This window comes from Halichoeres trimaculatus, unplaced genomic scaffold (assembly GCF_033239565.1).
Source record: "Halichoeres trimaculatus isolate MK-OKI-2021-1 unplaced genomic scaffold, fHalTri1.1 fHalTri1_scaffold_11, whole genome shotgun sequence".
Taxonomy (NCBI): domain Eukaryota; kingdom Metazoa; phylum Chordata; class Actinopteri; order Labriformes; family Labridae; genus Halichoeres; species Halichoeres trimaculatus.
In genome coordinates, this window is record NW_027437189.1 from 16365687 (window position 1) to 16386445 (window position 20759).

Below are 20759 nucleotides of genomic sequence, written 5' to 3' on the forward strand. Positions count from 1 at the left end.
ATCTCAAATACAAAACAAGGATAAACATGTAATACTAAGCATACAAGGTTAACATAAAAAGTACTGGACATGTCAAGAAAGGTGAGGAAATGTAAAAAAAGGAAAGAATATATTCAGCAACTAAAGAATAGAAAAAAAGGCATCTTAAAAATGGCGTTAAAGATGAGAAAATGAAGCATGATTGTGATCCAAGAGGTGGTTTGGTATGAACGTAGAAAAAGAGAGCCAGACAGAGAGAGAGAAAGGGACAGAGAGAGGAGTTAAAGAGGAGAAGATTCTGAAAGAGAGACAAAGATATCTCTGTATCGCAGACATCCTGACAGTTTACAGTCCTCCTCCTCGTCTTCACACCTCTGGGACAGAGTGATCCATGGCTGATCGCAGGAGACCGGTGGACATCCTGGGAAAGAAAAATCACAATGGTGAGCCTGTCCACAAATGGGATCAGGTAAAACGGTTATTGTGCTGCAACATTAGCAACAGAAACAAGCCAGAGGTGCGGGTTGAATGTTTGAGGTGAGCAGACTCAGAGAGTATCCAAGTATTCAGAGAGTAAAAATTTTGGTGAATAAAGAAACAACAGACGGGACAGAGAAAATGTTTTCTTTTGAAAATTTTCAGTGCATCTTCAGAAAGAGAATTGCCTCCACTTATGGATGCTAAGGATTGTTTGTACTTGTATAACAACATTTATTTTGTTTTCTCAACTGTCTGATATGAAGTCTAATGGTGCGGCCACACCAAACGCGAATTTGCGGCGCGATTACATACAAAGTCAATGGAAAGACGCGTTTAGCCGCTGATTCGCCTCGGGCGGCGCGTCTGGCGCGTTTGGGCGGTAGACACGAATTTGCTCGAGTTCAAAATATTGAACTTTTGACACAAATTTGCATGAAGGCTTGCCGTGGCCGCCAATCAGCGAGGACATTCCCCCACGACGTCATTGTTTTGACGACATTGGGGGGCAACTGCCGTCTGCTCTGGCTCCAACTCCGCCGGAGGATGGAGGAGAAAACAATCTGTGCGGTGTGTCATCATCCAGAGATATACGATACGACGTGTGTACTCTACAGGGACCGGAAAAACAGGAGCAGGCTTGGTTGAAAGTCTCTGAGGAGACAGGTTTTGAATGTAAGTTCTGAAAACATTAGTTTCCAGCTGGATTTGCCTGCATGGGCTATTACTGCGTCCGACTGTGTTTTCCTCAGCGGAGTTTTGAGCCTGATAGAGAGGAGGAAAGAGCGGGGCAGGGGCAGAGCCAGGGAAAAGATGGAAGTTCTCTGTGGTCCTCTCTTCCCTCCACCCCTTCATTGTCCCCAGGGAGACCTCCGGGAACATGGGTAGGGGGTTCAGATGGTCGGGGGTTCGGGGGGTCGGAGGTTCGGGGGGTCGAGGATGAGATCCCAGGGAATAGCCAAGCAGGGCTGGTGGATTACCAGGGAGAGGCAGAGGCATTGATTGTGATCACCAAAGCTTTCACACACTCTCCTGTCATGCTTTGGAAACCACAGCTCATTGTTTTTCAGCTGCTCTTTTGGGCTTTCGGTCTTCAAATGAACAAGCTCTCCACTCCACATGCGCAGTACCGCGCTAACGCGCGTTCACCCCTCAGCTTGTCAAAAAAGTGCAGCGGTGAGACTCTGGCGTTCACGGGGCGCGGGACAGGCCATTCGCGCGAGTAAATTCGCATGTTCGCGTTTGGTGTGGCTGCGGCATAAAAAGACAAGTACAGCAATAGGGGCAAAGAAATGCAACAGAGCAGCTGCTCACATGCTTTGCACATGAAAGGATGTTTGTATTATCAGCACAGCTCTGTAAGTAGCGGTCCTCAGGTCAATTCAAGGCAAAAAAAGCCATTCAATATGCTCAACACAAGACACTAAATACAATGACAAAAGGTAGGAGAAAACATGAAATAAGATCTAGAACAACTAAAAAAAAAAGAGCATTAAAAAATAGAGCATTGAAATATAAGACAGTTTACATAATTAAACAAGAAGTGTAGATATATCTCTAGATAATCAAACAACAGGTGGAAATAATTTGATAAATTAAAGCTGTTCTCCAGCTAAGAGTTTCAATGGATCTACACTTTTCTGAGAGTTTCTTTCAGATTTATAGAGATTTTTAGAGCAGCTGAGCAGTGATTCTCCCTGGAGGAGAAGCAGGCCTGCCCTGGACTCGCAGCCAGGTCTAGGCCAGTGGTTCCCAAAGTGTGAGGGACCAAAAATTCCTGGTGGGGGGATTGTGAAATGCCTTCTAAAATCGAAAGTATTTTACAATAGCATATTTCATCGTGTAAAAATATAAACAATACAAGGTGTTGAATGTCCCTACTGTGGAACGAATAAAGGTACATCTTATCTATTCCCTGACAAACAAAAGCTAGTGTGAAGACCTCAGAACTGGACTTATGTGATCCACTGTCTAAGTCTTAGTCCAGACTCCAGCAGTATGCTCCACTCTTACAAATGTGATTTTTTGATCGACTATTTCAGAATTTTCTTTGATAAATGAGGCTAAAACTCACTCTGATCCAACATGACTGTATTTCCTAACAACCGATCAATCTTAAAGTGTGAGTCCTACCTCTTAATCATGTGTTCATAGATAAACTTGGGCATGATGGTGATGGTCATGGCAGTTGGAGAGGTGGTCAGAATGTCCTTGATCTGGGAGTCCTGCAGATTTCACACACAAACAGTGAAATGAGGATAAATGAAGAAGCATTTAAGTTTAAGTTTAAAGCAACACAAATATTTAGACTAAAGCTTTATCACAGGATGGGATTGTACCAATCACCTTCCAAAGAACACACCAGACGAAAGCAAACTATGTCCACACAACTGGTACAAACTAAACACCTTCTCACTTCACATCAAAGCTGGTGGAGGCTGCACTTACTGAGAAATGCTGCATGATCCCACTTTATACTACACTCTGCCAGTATGCGAGCAGCTATCCCAATACAAAACCACGTTAGCCACCAAATATCATGAGTATCACATGTATTTGTACCTAGTCTAGAAAACATGTTTCATAGTTGTTATATTTTTAATTTTCACCTCATGTCATACTAACATGTCAGATAACACTGCATATCCATCAATGTTTGAACCAACTCCCGAAAAGAAAGAAGTCAGCTCTAACCTTGAGTCCAATAACGTTTTGACCATTGATTTCACAGATGTAGTGTTCAGTCAACAGGCCGTTGCGGGCAGCAGATCCATCCTTGACCAGGGAGGTGATTTTTCCTGACTTGTAGATGAAGCCCACATGGCCTGAGCTGTCTTTGTGCATGGTGACAGTGCGCTGGAATGGCCTGGTGAGACACATGAGGACAAAGAGAGGATCAGACACACAGGTAAACATCTTATACTGAAACTTCTTCTAATTGCACTGATGGAAATCTATCTTTACTAAAAAAAATCTGTTTGATATTGCTCAAAAGCAACAGCAACTTAAAATGACATCCCAGCAGTAAAGTGAAGAGCCAGAAGAGGGAGCCAAACATTTCAACTTCTCATGACAGTCATGAAACTTCTCAAACACACAAACAAAATGTGTTCTTATTTACAATTAAATGCAAGTCTTTGCTGTGCCTGCCTTAATACATACAAAAAGTCAAACAGCTGATCAGATAAAACCTCTCAGCTTTTCTTCAGGCAAACTCAAAATGATGGGAAGTTGATTTCAACACTCTGTAGTATGACCTGAGAGTGCCAAGTACCCCTCACCTGTCTCTGACCACAAGCTCGATGCGGGTCTCAGCAGCAGCCTTCAAACCCTTGTGAGCCTTGTCCACACTCCAGCCGGCACAGTTCTGCCCGTTGATCTGAAGAACCTGGTCACCAAAACGCAGCCCGGCCAGAGCTGCAGGGGAGTTAGCCTGCACCAACTGGACAAAGATACCCTGAGAGAGGAAAGAGGAAAAACATTAGAAACTAATCTGAGGAACAGAGGAAGAGGCTACATGGCCACTGGTGAAGGAGTGATAAAAAAAAAACAAAGTAACTTCAAGGAAAAAGGCGAGGACAAAGAGAGGAAGAGATAAATCACCCATATCACTGAGGGAGCAACAAATATTTCTGAAGCAGAACTAGAAGATTTTCCTTTTCTGGGTTTAAATTAATCTCTTTGATTTTTGTAAACAATTTGTTCAAATGATTGCTCTGCTGTTGTTTTGGGCCACCGTACCCTTGGAAAATTCTGCCCCTAATTCTCAGACCAACTACAGTCGTGTTTGAACCAAATGCTACCTCAAGATCTCTGATGGGTCCTAATACCAAGAAGTTCTCTTCATGGTGCATACTTTGCATTTACTGTGTCATAATATGTTATTGATGTGATCACAATCACTGAACAGTTTTCCAGTCAGATTTATTGAGTGCACTAAGAGAGAATCAATAATGGATTATTATCAGGGGGGTGTTCTAAAAATATACAGTACTTAACAAATTTCACAGACCACCTGTCCATGAGGCTTTTAGGTTTTCACCATTTTTCCCACCAATAACATACACTCCTGATCATTTTGACCTATTTTGACTGATACTTATATTGAAAAGTGCTATAAAAATAAAGTATTATTTTTTTCCTCCGCCCTTCATCTATCCCAGTTTTTTGGTGCCAAAAGTGTTGTGATAATATTGAGAGGGAGAGGGCGATTTATTTACCATGAGTGTCTGGTGTACACTGGGCAGGCGGTACATTACTGTAGTAGTTGTTGTGTTGTACTCTAAATGGCATCACATCCCACACCAAACTTTGCTCTCTTAATTTTTCATTTCAGACAATTAGAGATAATGCACTGCGCTGCTCAAACACTTCTTCTGTTTGCCCTCTACCTGCTTCAGTTAAACCGCCCCCTGGTGGGTAAGATATCTCAATACTTTTGTAAAATCCACTCACAAAAAGACTGTAGAAATTGTTGTGCAGTAAAGAGTAAAACGTGTTCACTTTCTTTATTGAATACAAACATCAGATTGACAAAATTCCCTGGGATCAACCAAATTTTTAACAGCCATCAATATATCGCTGATTAATTGATCCCATCCCTTCATAAAACCACTAAAACATTTTTACTTTTGTAAGTAATGAGCGTATTTTTTCCCTTTTTTTGTAAAACAGTACATTAGAATATCCATGGATGAGAACAATAATTATATTTTAGCATTAAATATATCATTTTGATTAACAAGCTCACTCATGCTGGTGGAATAACCACTACAAAGACATAAAACATATAGTGGTCATCAGCAAAATAGTATTAATTTAGAGCAGCAATGGCACCTTGCAGTCCACCCTTACATTTTGTGGTGGCCTAGTATATTTGTTAGCCCTTGTATATTTCCAAAGGCTTCTTTTTCATGGTTATTTTTCTAATCCTGTATGTTCTGTCCAATCACTTTCTAAGGAATGCTCTTAAACAGAAAAAGTGCCTGAACTGCTTTTGGCAGGTGTTCATTTGATATCCTGTGTACCTGTGGATCTGGTATATTCCTGGCAAAGAGAGCACAGCTTGCTGTGAAAAGCTAAAACTGCAGCATGTTTTTTATAACCAAGTCTTTGTGGTGGGTATGTAAGCCCCAATGTCAGTAGCATAACCGAGTTACAGACATTTAATTTGTCATGTGGTAAATCTGAAACTGGATTGTGTTTCTGTATTTGCCTTTTTGTCCTGCGGGGATGCACAATAACAAAAAGTTGACTCTTTGTTCAGAATCCTAAAACTGGACAATCTTTACTCACCATTGAAGGAACTTAAATTGCTGACCTCAAATTAAAAAACGCTATTAATATCAAAATTAAAAAATACATCCCAAGCAATGTCAATGTTGTGAGCTTGCACTTTTAAAAAAGTTTGTCTGAGTATGACCCCTCACTGATCAACATGTTCAATTACAAGACGTTCCCTACACTGAGAAAAACATCATTGTTTACACCAAGTGAAGCAGACTCTGACCCAGATCCTCCTGATCTTCTGCAGAAAATAGAAAAAGTGGGTGTGGATTTCTCTCAGTCATCAGTTTGTTGTCAAAGGGTTGTTTATGACAGCCAGTCCGGGCTGAATTATTCATGTGACAACAGTTTGTGATTCTGACTCACGTTGTCGATAGCCCGGAGCCGCAGTCCCACTTTCCCATCCTGGTCCTTACAGAGAATAATTTCCCGTAGTCCTGGGCGGATCTCTGCCCTCCTAATGCCCACGTCTGCCCCGGTCACAGGCCGCACCATGCCTCCAAAACCTGAGCTTGAGGGCACAGCCACTTGCTGAGGAGGAGAAAGGACACAAAGTATATGAAGAGAGAAAGAGAAACAGAGAGAACAAAGAGAATCATAGATTATGGGGGCATGTAGCATTAAAATTAATCAAGATAAACATTAGAAAATATCATGTTAGAGGTGAAGACATCAGCAAATGGCAGAGGACACAGATGGTTACATGCCAGCTGACTAAGCTAGGGTGCTGTGAGAGCCTTGACATCAGTAGGATACACACAAACACACACACACTCAGGCATGGACTAACAGAGACACACACACACACAGATGGAGGGGGAGTGAAGAGCTCACACTCTCCCACACACAGCTTCAGGCCTGTGGTGAGTCACTCAGTGATGTGGATATCTAGGAACAGAGTACTGTTGAGATCTTTCCACTAAAAACAGGATGATCATCACTGAGGGCTGCTTTTAATGTTTTTTTTTTTTTTTTAAATGGGTGTTGTGTTTTTGATCAAAATTATAGAACAATCTCTTCTGGAGCAAACTGACAAGTGAAACAAAACTTTTTTGACTGGAAAACATCACATACTGTTTTAAGGTGTATAAAAGGAAATTAACAATGTGGGAGCTGTGGGAGCCGTGTTGGGTCAGATAAACGTCCTGAAGTAATGTCATGGGAGTCAGACAAAAGACCACATGTAAAAGTGGAAACAGGCCTGGGGGGAGTGGAGCTGAAAGAAACCTACATAACCTGCTGCACTCTGTCCTAACTCCAACCATGTTCTGGGAGTCTAACACTAAATGTCTGCTGTCCTTTATTAATAATGCATCTTCACTGTTTTTATGCACTGATACTCTTCCAAACACTCACGCTGTCAGCCACAGGAACCAAGGCCAGGTTCCTCTGAACTTCATCACTGTTGAGAGACAGACCCATGTAGTCTCCAAGCTCCTCCAGGTTTGGGTACAAGCCTGCCAGAGAGGAGGGTGAGGAGACAGAAGGACACAGAGGTGGGGAGTAAAAAGAGGGTGTAAGGAGAAAGAAAAAAGCAGGTCAATGATACATTCTGTGCATTAACATGTGTATATGATTCTCAACTTTGCTATGTTTGGAATCCATTGATGTGCCAACACAAGTCTTTAAGTAGTGCTTTTAGAAGAACTCCTTCTTTCCTTACACCTTATATTTTATTCATGCTGTCCATCACATGGCTGTAAGGTCTCCATTCGAGGAATGCTTATAATGAGCACTCTGTGTTGCAGTGCAGTAAAACTTTCCTGGCATCAGTATTCAATCCCTTGTTATGACGGAAAGCCTGACAGGAGCCTGCCCCTGCCTTTGCAGCAGATTACTGCGTTTATCCCGGCAAAGGTGAAAGACAGGGCGTGTGAAGGAGGTGGTGAAGGAAAGGAGAATAGGAAAAGTTAAAGCAAGCTGCTGCGGAGTACAGACAGAAATATCTAAGAAATACAGTTATCATTTACAAACATACATTTTACTTCTGCAGTTCTAGCAGAAGTACTGCCAATCTGACCAGTTCAGTTAAAAAAACACAACAATCTTTTTTTGTGTGTGTTTTTCAAACACTCAGTCACTTGTTCTCAGTGCTGGTTAATGTGCTAGAAGCATTGCTCTGTTGCAGTCAGTCACTCCACCTCAAAGGTCCAAAAGAGCAAGGAAAAAGGCAAAGTTTTGTGAAAGATGTTTTTCTTGACCAGATACATTAGTGGCTTCTTGTGAAACACACAAAGGGCTAATTCAGTTTGAAAGCTCATGGTTCTCTTAGCTTGAACTCTTCGGATTGTTTAACTTTGTTTCCTCTCTCCACCATCAGTGCATGGCCATACACAGCAAACCCTGGAATCTAAGAATGTGTTCTTATCTTATCTCTGATAAAATACATTTAGACCCATCCCATGTTTTATGATACCTATCATACGGTTACTTCTTGATGACACACAGACCCAATAATAAGAGGTAGATAATAAACAGGGTGATGGGTGAAGGTCCGAGCTAACAGTTCAGGGACACTGACCAAAGTCAAACACATCAACTACAAAGATTTACATATAGAAAGTAGCCCTTTTTTCATCAAAACTCACATCATTCAAGTCTGTTACTCAAAGATTTTCTGTGTTTCAACAACAATGTTTGTCTCAGATACAGTAAAGTCTTAAGTCAACATGTAAAAGATTTTAAACACACACAAATCACTGTGTGCAGAGCTGCAGGTGACAGCTCTCTTGGTTTCATTAGTGCAGAAATAAAGTACGTCAAGTCACTGCAGTTACTTTCTCTATCGTGATATACCCTGTTTCAAATATATTTAAATAATAGAAATACATGTTGTGAATATAAACCCAGTTTAAGGATATATATGGAAAGTTTCTGCCAAGTATGTATAATGCATTTGGAATTGTATTATTTATTCATTATTATGATATTGTGATCCTATGAGTATCAATTGTTTATGTATGTATTATATTCTGTCTGGGTGGTGGTGCACAAAAAAATGGAAGTGAAAAAATGTGTCATATTGTTTCAACCATTAAGATATGTATCATTGTATTAATGACACCAGCTGACACAATAAAGTATACTTTCTCATTCTCTCTCTATTCATGGTTTTCTGCTGTTTCATAATCCTCTCCTTTATTCAACAATATCATTGGTCCTAAATCACTGCTACCAAAACAGGAAAGATCATTTCAAACATCAGTTGTTGGCTTTGTAAGGAATTCTGCACAACTAAGACCTGTTTATCAGACTTATGAGTTAATCATTTGTTAATATGTTTTAAATGTTTTTTTTTTAATCTCTAAAAATCAGATGCAGCCTGTGTAGAAGCTTTTTTTTGAGTGTTTCTCTCTTTCTTAAGAGTGAGTTCAGGTTTCCCCTTGAAGTCTTTGAGAATGGGACGACACCAAGGGTTCAGCATGTTCAAAAAAGATTTCAAAGCATGGGATCAAAAAGCTCCATTTCAAAGGGAACTGTGAAGTGCCGTGAGAAGTACTGATGTGTTTTTTCAGTTCACTGAAGGCTGACATACATTTATCCAGAACTTATTTTTAATATAATATTGAAATGTAAATATATGGTATATTGGATAACTTAAGTAAATTATTACAGTTTGTGGTGTATTTCATTACTATAACATTAAAAGGGTTTTAATTAGTCAGTGCAAAAAGGAGCTGTTTTCTACACACCAGTGTGACCAGTAAAAAAGAAGTAAGAGGGGTATTACTGTAATATTGTTATGTACTATCTAGAGGAAAGTATTCAAGGTCACTTCACTGTAGACAGTATGCAGAGTGCAAAGTGCAGGGCCAATTTAATTCCTCACTGGGTCATAAGTATGCACTTGAAGGAAATATTGGTTCATCATGTAGTAATAAAAACTTATGGAGTGCTGGTTTGATGGAAAAGACTGTTTGAATTCTGACAAACTGTGACAAGAGGAGGTGGGTGGCACAAGTCTCTGCAAGCAGCAGCCTACTGGGCCCTGAGCCACACACAGCTGGCAAAGTAAGCATAGTGTGTGTAAACTCAACAACCACACCTGGCAGGGTGTCTGAAACAACTGGTGCAAAGACGAGCTACACAACTTAATAGAAATATTGATTACAGATTGGACATTTTCCCTCTCGGAGGCCCTCCAAAATAAGATTCCATCTTCTAAATCAGCAAGTAGTATTCTGGGATTTATGAAAATAAATAAATCAAAGTTATTCACAATTAGTTCTTAATTCTTTAAAAAAATCGGTTTGCTCTCAGTTTCAGTGTTTTAAGAAATACTTTATTTTGGTAGTGACACATTTTTAAAGGGGCAAGTAAAAGTGGCTATATTTACATGCAGTCAGTAACCCTTTATTTTTGGAATACTAGCAATAACCCGGTTGCGCACGGCCATGTAAAAACTAGGGCTGTCTGGCATTTATAAACGGTTTGTCCTACTTGGAAAAAGTGGTATTCTTGTTAGATTTTCAAATTTCTGACTGTCCCTGAATGTATCACACGTGACATGCTTTAAACCAGGGGGAAGCGAGAGTGATTTTTGGGGGACTGCAAAATCAACCGTTTACTTGAGCTCAATTCTGTAAAAAAACAGATAATTCTACACTCTTAAACAAGCTCTGAATGATCGATATATGTCCTGTATTTAAATCTAAAGAATTCTTTGAAAATTTCCTTCCATCTTCCTAGCGTCATGTTTCAGCTTGGGGCTGCTCTGCACCAATCAGCAACAGTTTGTGTGTTCAGAGCTTGTAAAACTGAAAATACTTCACTTTTCTTTGATCCAAGACTTGAATTAAGTGTTTTGTACATAGTTCCTTACAGTTTTTAGCCTTTAGCCCTGGTTCTCCTGACCTCATAGAAGTATAGAAGTTCTTATTGCAGTGAAAATTGAGTCTACATCGAGTAAAAATGTGACAGAAGCAAAAACTGTCCTAAAAATCAAATCAGCTCATCTTAGGTGCAGGACTGTGTAGATTTTGTGAAGATAGAAACATAAAACTTTTTTTCATGTGTTCCTTATGCCTCAGGGTACCTAAAAATGTGTTGTATATATTCCCACCTTATTTTAAAATATTTTTTTATGTCTTTTAATGTAATTTTAATGTCCTGGAATTCAAATTCTTTATTTTGGGACCTTAAGCAGATATGAGATTAAAATGTGATTAATTAGATTAATTAATTAAAATCCTGTAATTAATTAGATTAATTATTTTAATCGCCTCACAGCACAAGTAAAAACCAACTACCCTTTTTAAAAAACGGAATACGCTCATATTTGTATTCTTAACATAATCACCCCAGGATTACTCCTTTTCTAACCTGAATATTTGGTCATGTATACGCCTATCAGGATATCCCCATCCAAAGGAACATTTATCTGTGTTGTGTGCATGTTCTGTTTGCGAGGGATCTTGGTCTTTTGAGTACAGGAAGTCTGCCGTGCTGTTGCTGTTGTTGCAGCTGTTGCTATGGATACAGTAAGAAGAAGCGGAAATGACACACATTGCGTCCTGATGTTCTCCGTGCGTTGCTGTTTTGATCAGGATACCACGTAAAAAGGTATAACCTTGTTTGCTCATACATGTAAATGGTTATTCCAAATGTTTCACAAACCTGAATACTGACCTTAACCCCAATATTGACTGCATGTAAACGGTCCGAGAAGTAAACGTAACAAGTGTTAGACAGGGGAGACAAACAGAGGATGTGCTGTTGGATTCGTTCAGGTTATGTCAGACAGGGTCATTTTGTCAAGGGAAATTCCCTGCAGCCGCAGCACTCCCTGAACAGGAAAACTACTTTTAGGAATAATGTTTTAGTTCTTTGTGGCAATGAATGAAGCTTCTGAGTTTTTCCAACAAGGATGATTCATGAAAACATTGACAGGAGAAACAACTGTCATGGTGGTGCAAACTAAGTGTGAGGGCTAAAACTTTACAGAATCAGTGCATCTGGCTGGGCTGTACATCAGAGCTCACGTCCATCAAGTCCTTCACATTTACATCTTTTCTGATCCCCCTCTCCACACCAGGGTGGCAAACTCCTCTCATCCCTCATTTTACACCCCCTTACACCCCCTGGGTCTCTCCCTTCCTCCTTTCAGTTCAACTCCTCCTCCCTCTTTCTCCCATTAGGCCTCGTCCCAGCACAACTGCTAGAGCGAGTCTCCATGGTGACTCACAGCTAGCTCTGCTGAGGTAAAACAAAAGCCCAAAAGCCCACAGGACTTTGAATCCAAACAGAGAAAAGAGAAACTGAATGAGTGGGAGAATGAAAAACAGGGGGAAAAGTGAGTGAAAATAGGCAGAAAGTTGTGCTCTGAAGCCTCTAAAGGCCTCTTTTCCAGACTTAACTCTTTTCTTATGTCTGCCTCTGGCTCGCTGCCGAGTTCATGTTTTCTTTTACACAAACTCTGACGAACATAAAACTCTGGGCAGGGAGAAGAAACAGAGTGACAAACATGGAACAGTGAAGAGATATGGCTGGCGTTGTAATCCAACTTATTGGCGTACTGGTTCTCAGATTATTAGCCCTCCTGCCTTTCCAGTTTTCCCACTCAATCTTTTTTAACCTCTTTTCAAAACTACAGTTGAAAAAAAGGATTGAAAGTTTTTTTTTTCATCATGCACTGACAAGTTTGTAACACAACAGAGGGATGAAATATGGCCTAAAGAAAATTGTGGTGGCGAGCATGAGACTCACTTGATGATGGCATTCCAGCAGTTGCAAGTTGAGGCTGGTAGGTTCCCTCAGCAATGGCTGGCATGGTGGTGGCAGTGTGGGCATACTGGGCCTGCGCCTGGAGAGCAATCAGACACACAAATCAAATACAAGCATTTATTAAAGTACGTTGCTTTTTTGGTAAAAAATAGAGAGTATATTTTGTTTTCTGAAAATATCAACAGTCAAATCCCAAACATACTGTGCAAAAAAAGGAAATGATCATTAGTGACATGTTCAAACGCTGACCAGACACTCGTTTAAAAAATGGTGGTAAATGAAGTAAAAGTGGTAGAGTGTATGTTGAAGACTTTTTTTGGTGTCGAGCCCCAAAACTCAGCATTTTAAAGACTCCTCTCCACATCATCAGCACACGCTCTTTTTAAGACATCAGGTTTCAAGCCCAGTCTAAGACACAAGTTAAATGTATGTGAACCATAAACAGCTCTATCATTAAGTATTATTTAGACGTTGGCTTGGTACTCCTTAAAAACATCAAAGATGTTGAGAGGACTACATTTTTTGCACTTGCAGTGAAAGCTGGTGCCGGGATAAAGACGCTGTTTTCCACGAGGATTTGTGTTCTCCTGGAAAAGTCTGACCCAGTGGATACTGAGAAATAGCATTTCAAAATAATTAACTTTGCTGCTGAAAGTCTCACCAAATCTCACTCCATATCATGGATTATAAACAGGCAAATATACAAAAGTGAGACTATTTTAGATAACTTATAAAGTTCTCACAGCTCCTTTAAACAGACACACATCTTAAATCGGTCATATGTTTTTCAAAATACAAAACTCTACAGAGTCATAGGTTCATACATTCTTTAATTTCTGCAATTAAATGTTTGGAATATTTTGTCTCCCTTTACAAACTTCTTGTTTCCTACAAAATTCCTTTCAAAACCTTCATTTCTATTCATGACATAGCCAAAATTGGTCAACATGGCTCTAGCTTTGACAAACTGCAAAGCTGATTTTCTCCAGATAGAAAATCCTCATATGGCAAACTTACCTTCATGACCTTGTCGACCTTAAGGTCCTCGAGAGATGGATACAGGGACATCCTGCAGAGAAAACACAAACAGCTGTAAGTGAAGGACCTGGAGATCGATGGATGCAGACAGTAAAATGCGATAACAAGCCACCCCAGACCACTAAGTCGGAAAACTTCACATGACTGATGTGTCAGCTTTAAAATGGACATAATTAGATTTTGTCCAGGATGATTTCCAAATATGACGTTCAGAAAATGGATAATTTTGTTTAAACAATCCTTATTTCAGGAGTGACCAAAATTACACTTATTATGATGCAATAGTTGAGCAACTTTTCTGGGTCAATGTGTTGTTTTGGAAAGGATGAGACGTCTGTGGATAATTCTTTTCCTGGAAAAAACTCTCAAACAATGGCCCAATCCTAATCTCCACCTAAAAGCCTGCGCACTAAACACGCTCGACCTCAAATTACAACAGATCAGCAGTGCATGAGGGTCCAAGTCCATGAGGGCCTGAATGGGTATATAAAGAAGAAATGGGACACCGCACTGTGCCAGGCCTAGTTAATACCACACATGCGGTATCATTACACACTTAAAAGAGGAAGTCAGACACACACTGTGTGTGTGACTGTGTTTAGTTACAGTTTATGTATTTAGTTTAGAAAACTAACAGGACGTTGTTAATGTCAATACAAGATGGAAGCGTGATACAGACCACTCCACGTTTGGTAAATAAAGAAGTCTGAGGAGCCAGATTAAGTATGAGTAACAAATGTTTAACATCATCACTTGGGGGATTTGATTTGATTTTTTTCAAAATGATACCAGGACAAGTACTACCCACTGAGTACTCACTGATACCAAGTACCAAAATTACTCATACTTTTGACACATAACATTTAAATTCACAGTCACATCATTTTGATCAAACACAGCACAGCCACTCTGCTATTAAGTCCGAAATAAAACATAAATACCTCTGAGTTTACTTTTTTTTTAAATAAATCAACAAAAGTGCAAAATAAAACTGAAAGCTTTCTGAGTTCAAGTATTTTTTTAAATAAACTGAAGTGCAAAATAAAACAGTTCAAATGTTAACTCTCCCAGGTTCATTCATGTTGTCTGATCAGGACCTGATGCATATTTGCTGTGGTGTCACACCGCAGCAATTCCACGGACTAGGGATACCGATATTATCGGCACAATATCGGTATCGGCTGATAAAAGCTTAAAAACACGTTTATCGGTATCGGCAGAAAATTTCTGCCGATAGGCACAGCCGATAAGGTGCTATTCAGTTAGGATTATTATTATTTTCCATCTGAAAAATAAGCTCCTTAAATAAAATGTAGCACTTCATTTATTTGCTCTGCAGAGCTCTGTGTCTGTCACCAGGTTGTTACAGTAGCTCTAAAATAATCAAATGCAACTTGGTTATGTTTAAAAATGCATTGTACATTTAAAGCTCATGTGATCTAAAGAAATTCTTTTTCTGTATTTCAATACTGAATGTCTTGAGTTTGAAAAAAATAATACATTTCTTATTTATGGTAAAATCAAATGTTTTTTGTCTTGTTTTATGTGCGTTTCTTAAACAAATAAGACCGTCACAATAAGAGTAACATAAATTCCAGTACAGGATAGACTTAGCTTTTTTTACAGTGAAAAAAACAAACAAACGTGTGATTATCGGTATCGGTATCGGCCAAAAGGGGTTTCGATATATCGGCATATCGGATATCGGCAAAAATCCAATATTGTGCATCCCTACAACCAATCAGTAGTGAAAGCTATGCGTATGCAGTGATCTCTCTCTCTCTGACACACACACACACACACACACACACACACACACACACACACACACACACACACACACAATCACACACACACAACACAGATGAAAAAAGGTTTTATCAAGAGCAGATACATGTTTTGAGGGTACGTTAACGCAGCAGACTCCCGAAATTGTAACTACAAGTACAGTGCAAATTAATATCAGCTTCAATTATCGGTTATCGGCATCCTTGCCTACTAATAACCAGCATTGGTATCGGCCCAAAAGAATCCTTATCGGTCTATCTCTAGAAAATACAGATCTCAAACTTGAAAATGCAGAACCAGAAGTATGACAGGAAAACAATACATTGGGGTTAATCTTTTGGCACTCATAAACAATTTTCTAAAGCCCTGTGAAGACTGACAGACGTACAGGAGAAAATGTCTCTACTTCACAAGTTAGGGTATAGCATTTGGGTGAGTGATAAATATGTATAAAATGAATAAAGATAAATAGATCTACAGCCAAAAATATAAGTACCCAGTACACTTTAATTAAAGGGAAAAAAACAATCACACAGTTGCAGCAGCACTCTAAAAATAGAACAGCAGCACTAACTGCTGAACTGAATGAGCTAATGAACAAGCACAGACACCACCACCAGTACACCAACAACACAATAAACATAATGACTGCAATTATTGTGTTGTGTGTGTCACGACTTTGTGACATCACCGTCACATTACTTCACCACAGCACGACATCTCTCTTATCTAACCTTGTTCTCACACTGGGTGGTATCAGATTGCAGGTGTGTGCTGTCTTGGACTCACAGCTGTAAACAGTGAAACAGTGAATCATGTGAGAGGAGCACAGAGAGGTAGAGGCAGTGGAATTGACAAAAGAAGGAGCGTTTCACTGCTCTTTGAATCAATTCTGAAGCTTGATCACAAAGCTTGGCACCTGATTGTTTCATGACCAAGCACTTTATTGGAGTATGATGACTTAGTCAAACTGATGCCTTGTGTTAGGTTCAGGCTGCCACACAGTATAATACATGAGTAAACAAGGGAAAAACACATACTCAAAAGCTCAGGCAGTGGTTAAATTTGCCAGATGGTGTTGTGAACCACATTAATAATGAAGTCCTATCAAACGATCTACACTGAGAAAAACACATCTCGAAAACCTTTAACAATCAGGCCAGACATAAAATGAGGAAATGAATGATTACCATATGTCAGCTGACTGTTATGCAAACAGTACGTCAGAGCAGGTCAGACTTGAAGGAACAATGAAGAGTACTAAATATAAGAAGTTTGTTTTGAATTAGGATGAATGTAAGATTCTTTTCTCTCTTATATTAATGTCTAAGGAATTGTTTGTTTTGTCTACAAATTCAAAAAGTGTAAAAACTGCAAACACATTTTTTGAAGAGTCAGATGAAACATCTTGAAATGTTTTGATCCTGAACTAGTGTCCGATAGCCGTATTCTAGTTTACTTACTTTCTTTTTCTGTTTAACTAAAAATCCATGTTATCGTTTCTCTATCTGCCCACACCTCCATTTAAGGCCTTATCTCCTATAAATAACTCAGCTATTCATGGAAGAACACACTGTGCTCACTATCTGTATAATCAACTTTAAATCATTCGTCATTACAAACATCTGGTTTCCTCCTAACTGAGAGTAGGAACACATCCTGATACTAAACAAACCACAACAGCACCATGAACCTTTCTGTTTCAGAAGAAATCCTGGACAAGGTTTATTTTTCATGTAAGAATTTTACATAAAATTGTTTGAATAGGTTGAAAATCTTTTTCTTCTAAAGAACTATCTGTGCTTTGACATTAGAGCTGAAACGATTCCTCGAACGATTCGAGGTACTTGATTACAAAAAATACTCGAGTAATTTTCTCCGCCTCGATGAATCGTTTAATTTTAAAAAAAGATCACAGAGTGGTATTTCAAATAGAGCTGAGGCCATATTAAGAGATTTTTCAGACCCCTCAAGCTTCCTCTTACACAAAATAGCATTTAGCAACAAATCTAGCTTCTTTTCTGGAGTTTGAAGACTAATGGGTCATTCTATAAAACGGGTGTCATTTGGGTCCGCAACGTTTGATGAGATGTACAAGGCACAAAAAATGTGTCAAAGCCTGTTTACAAATTTTGAAGCTACCAAAGCAAGTGCTCTTATTGACATGCTGTATCAGAAATTTCTATTTCTTAAAGAGAAAAAATTTCATTTGAAAAAAAAAAACTGCTCTTTAACTTAACAAAAATGTATTTTATCCGATTAATCGATTAATCGATTAATCGATGGGGTTTCAGTAGAATACTAGAAAACTAAAATATTCGATAGCTGCAACCCTATTTGACATGCACTTTGAACAAACTGTGAACATCACTTGTAAGAAGGCAGGAAGTACTGATTTCTCACCAACTTTCTCAGCCATAGTGTGACTGCTCTGTGTCATAATCACAAGACATAAGATCACATCCCTGATTCAATAAGGAACAGAGACAAAGAGTGGATGAAAACTGGTTTATAAACAGACTTCACGACCAAGTACCAAAGCACCGACATCCTAAAAGCTCCTGATTGAAATAAGAGGCCCAATGTACAAAAATGAGACCTCAAGTTCAAAAACACTAATTCTTCTTTACAGTGCACTCAGCCCACATAGTTTCCACTGAATACTAATACCAAACCAGTTTTGTTCCAAAATAGCAAATCACAAAATGTCTATTCAAATAAATGTAAAAAAGAGTCACTGAATGTGTCTAATGTCGATGAAACGCACAGAGACTGGCAGCATGTGAGACTGAATATTTGTGTGACACCACACACCACTATGCGACCGGAAGAACCCCTGAAGACAGTCAAACACTTCCAACCACAATAACATCAATGCAAGATCTAACACTCCCAGCTACTCCAGCCACTACTCTATTCAGTTATTCTCAGTCCTCACAGACAAGAGCATCATTGTGTCAGCGGACACAGAGGACCATTTTAATACCGTCTTGTGTTTACTTTTCTGCTATGTTTGTTTGCTCACTTAATATTCCTCCCTCATTTGAACTCTGAGAGCCCTGACACTGGTCTATGGTTTTCCACAGGAACTTAAATTGGCAATTGAAGCAAAAATTTGTACTTGAAAAAGGAGAAGCAATGCTATTGTTGAAACTTTAGCATGTGGTCATGCAACTCACTGAAGCAGAAAGAAAGAAAACAGAAGGCTTGGAAATTTGGTGGTATTGTGCTTTTTCCTATTTTACAAATAAATACAAGTTAAAGTGTTGGAGGGTAAAAGTAAGCAGAGGTCTGTTGGAGTAATCCTAGGATGAGATTGGTTTGTTGAAATAGACATAAACAAGGAGACTGGTCATTGCTTTTGCCAGTAAAACGAGCACCAGTTCATGTGCTTCAAGCCCAATTTTCCTCCTCAGCTCAGGTTTTATCTTCAAAGCCCAATTTCCTTTTTTAAATGTAAAGTCACCCTCCTCTCTCCATGAAGGGCTAGCAGGCCTGAGGTATAAATCAATAAGTTTGGAGCCTGGATCGAGCCACTCTCCTTGTGATAAAGTGATGAGCCTCTTTGCGTCTTCAGCTGAGTGAGACAGTTTCCCGTAAAGAGCTTTCTTTAAAGAGAGCTGTCCACCAAGAGCCTTTACATCTCTGTTGTGCTCGTTGCTACTCAGCCTGAAAGTATGTAGCAAGCAAACCAAAAGCTTTGGTGGTGGAAACTGGTGAGGATAAAGAGGGCTAACTTCAGTTTGCTTGAACTAATCGGTTATCTAAAAGAATGTGGTCTTCTTGGCAGCTTTTTTGGTCTATTGACATGGCTGGGAAAGAAACAGTGGGAGTGAGAGGGGGGAGGAGAGCTGAGGTCTGTGCTGACCCACACCCTCCATACTGTATTACTTAAGTCGACTAAATTATTCGAATTAGTCAAAAATTTAATTCTGAATATTCTCAAGGAACGTCAAATCATACTACACACTATACTACTACTGATATATTAGCGTTAACAGCATCGTTATTCTTGATAAACAAGCAGCATGAACCGCTATGTTAACAACAGCGGAGCTACATATGACTCAGAGGTAATGCGGAGGGCTTAACTAACGTTTTCTTAATTAAAATGGATTAGGTTTTTCCCTGTAACACTACAACTAAGGCATTCTGTGTATAATTTTGAATTAAGAAATGCATTTGTGTCTTTATCGTGTGGCTGGTCAAGTCACAAAAAGAGGTGTTGTTAATCAACGTTAGCTTAAAATTACGGTGGCAGTTCCTATACGGTCATTAAAAATTAACCAGCTATTGTGAGCCGGATTTAGGAAACGGGTAGACATATATCAGTGAATTTGACATAAGAAGACTAAACGATACGTGTATTAACACAAAACTTCTCGCGTTCGGTTTGAAAGCTAATCACGTCGTTTGTTCCATCACGGAGGGAAGCAAACAGCTAGCCGTTACGTTAGCTTGTAAAGGAAACGAAACATCCGTTTAACAATTACCGTTACCGCTGGCTTTAATACAGCACTCTGATAAAGACAGTCTTACCTTAGATTTCTTTGATATAATATCAGCCGAAACTCTTCTTAGCAGCAACGAAGTTCCTTATTTCGTGTTTTTCAGTCTGTCTACGTCGGTCTCGTTCCTTGCCGTGGAGACAGCTCTGAAGGGGATTTCTGGAAAGTGATCTCACTGCTGGCTTCCTGCTCGTGCATCCCACGTCAATCAATGTTGACGCTAGAAGCCACGCCCCTTAACGGTCACATGACCGATGTACATGAAGTCAATGCTGAGGCCTATCAACATGACTGAATTGAACAAACGGCCAACTTGTGACCGCTTGTGACATAACAAGAGGCGGTTTCCTCTTTTTTTTGTTTTAATGTGTGGAATTATGAGCTCTGTCTACCTAAATTTATGTGTTTCCTTGATGCGTCTAAAACATTTGATAGAATTAATCATGGTAAATGATTTATGAAATAAGAAAAAAGAGGAATTTCCCCTTATTTGATGAGAGTAACGGACTTTTATAACACACACATCAAATCTTGCATGCTTGATAGGACTTCAGAAGCAATGTCAGCTGTATCTTCTCTCTCCAAAAAAACGTTTCATTGAAATGATCACACGTAACAGCCAGTATTCTCCATCCAGCCTTTTCAGGACATAATTTTTCAGTTCTCATTTAGATTTTGAGAACCTCACTTTTGGAGAAATGTACTGAGTCACATCAGAACCACCAGCACCAGTTTCAAGTCATTCAAGAAAGAAACCGTGATGTTTTGAACAAATAACCAGAACACCATCATAACCTTTTTTTTTTGTAGTAGTAGTATCCTATTTCACTCTGTGTTTCCCCTATCAAACACTGTATTGAGTATCTTTATTATTATTATTATTATTTTTCTCTCAATAGAGCTACGTCTTACAAAATGGCATGGATAACTCTAACTTCAGTGTAATATGGATTTATGTGG

The 20759-nt window shown here is 39.3% G+C and overlaps 1 protein-coding gene across 1 annotated transcript; it reads right to left on the reverse strand.

Moving 5' to 3' along the window:
- On the reverse strand, window positions 1–19992 carry sdcbp2 (syndecan binding protein (syntenin) 2). The gene is made up of 9 exons (XM_074681741.1): window positions 19831–19992; window positions 13483–13534; window positions 12448–12544; window positions 7099–7199; window positions 6109–6273; window positions 3738–3913; window positions 3151–3322; window positions 2590–2681; window positions 1–400 (listed from the first exon to the last, which is right to left on the reverse strand). Exons 2-9 carry the CDS (start codon window positions 13531–13533, stop codon window positions 346–348), a joined length of 909 nt encoding a protein of 302 aa, XP_074537842.1. The 5' UTR covers window position 13534; window positions 19831–19992; the 3' UTR covers window positions 1–345.
- Window positions 19993–20759: the final 767 nt, after the last annotated feature.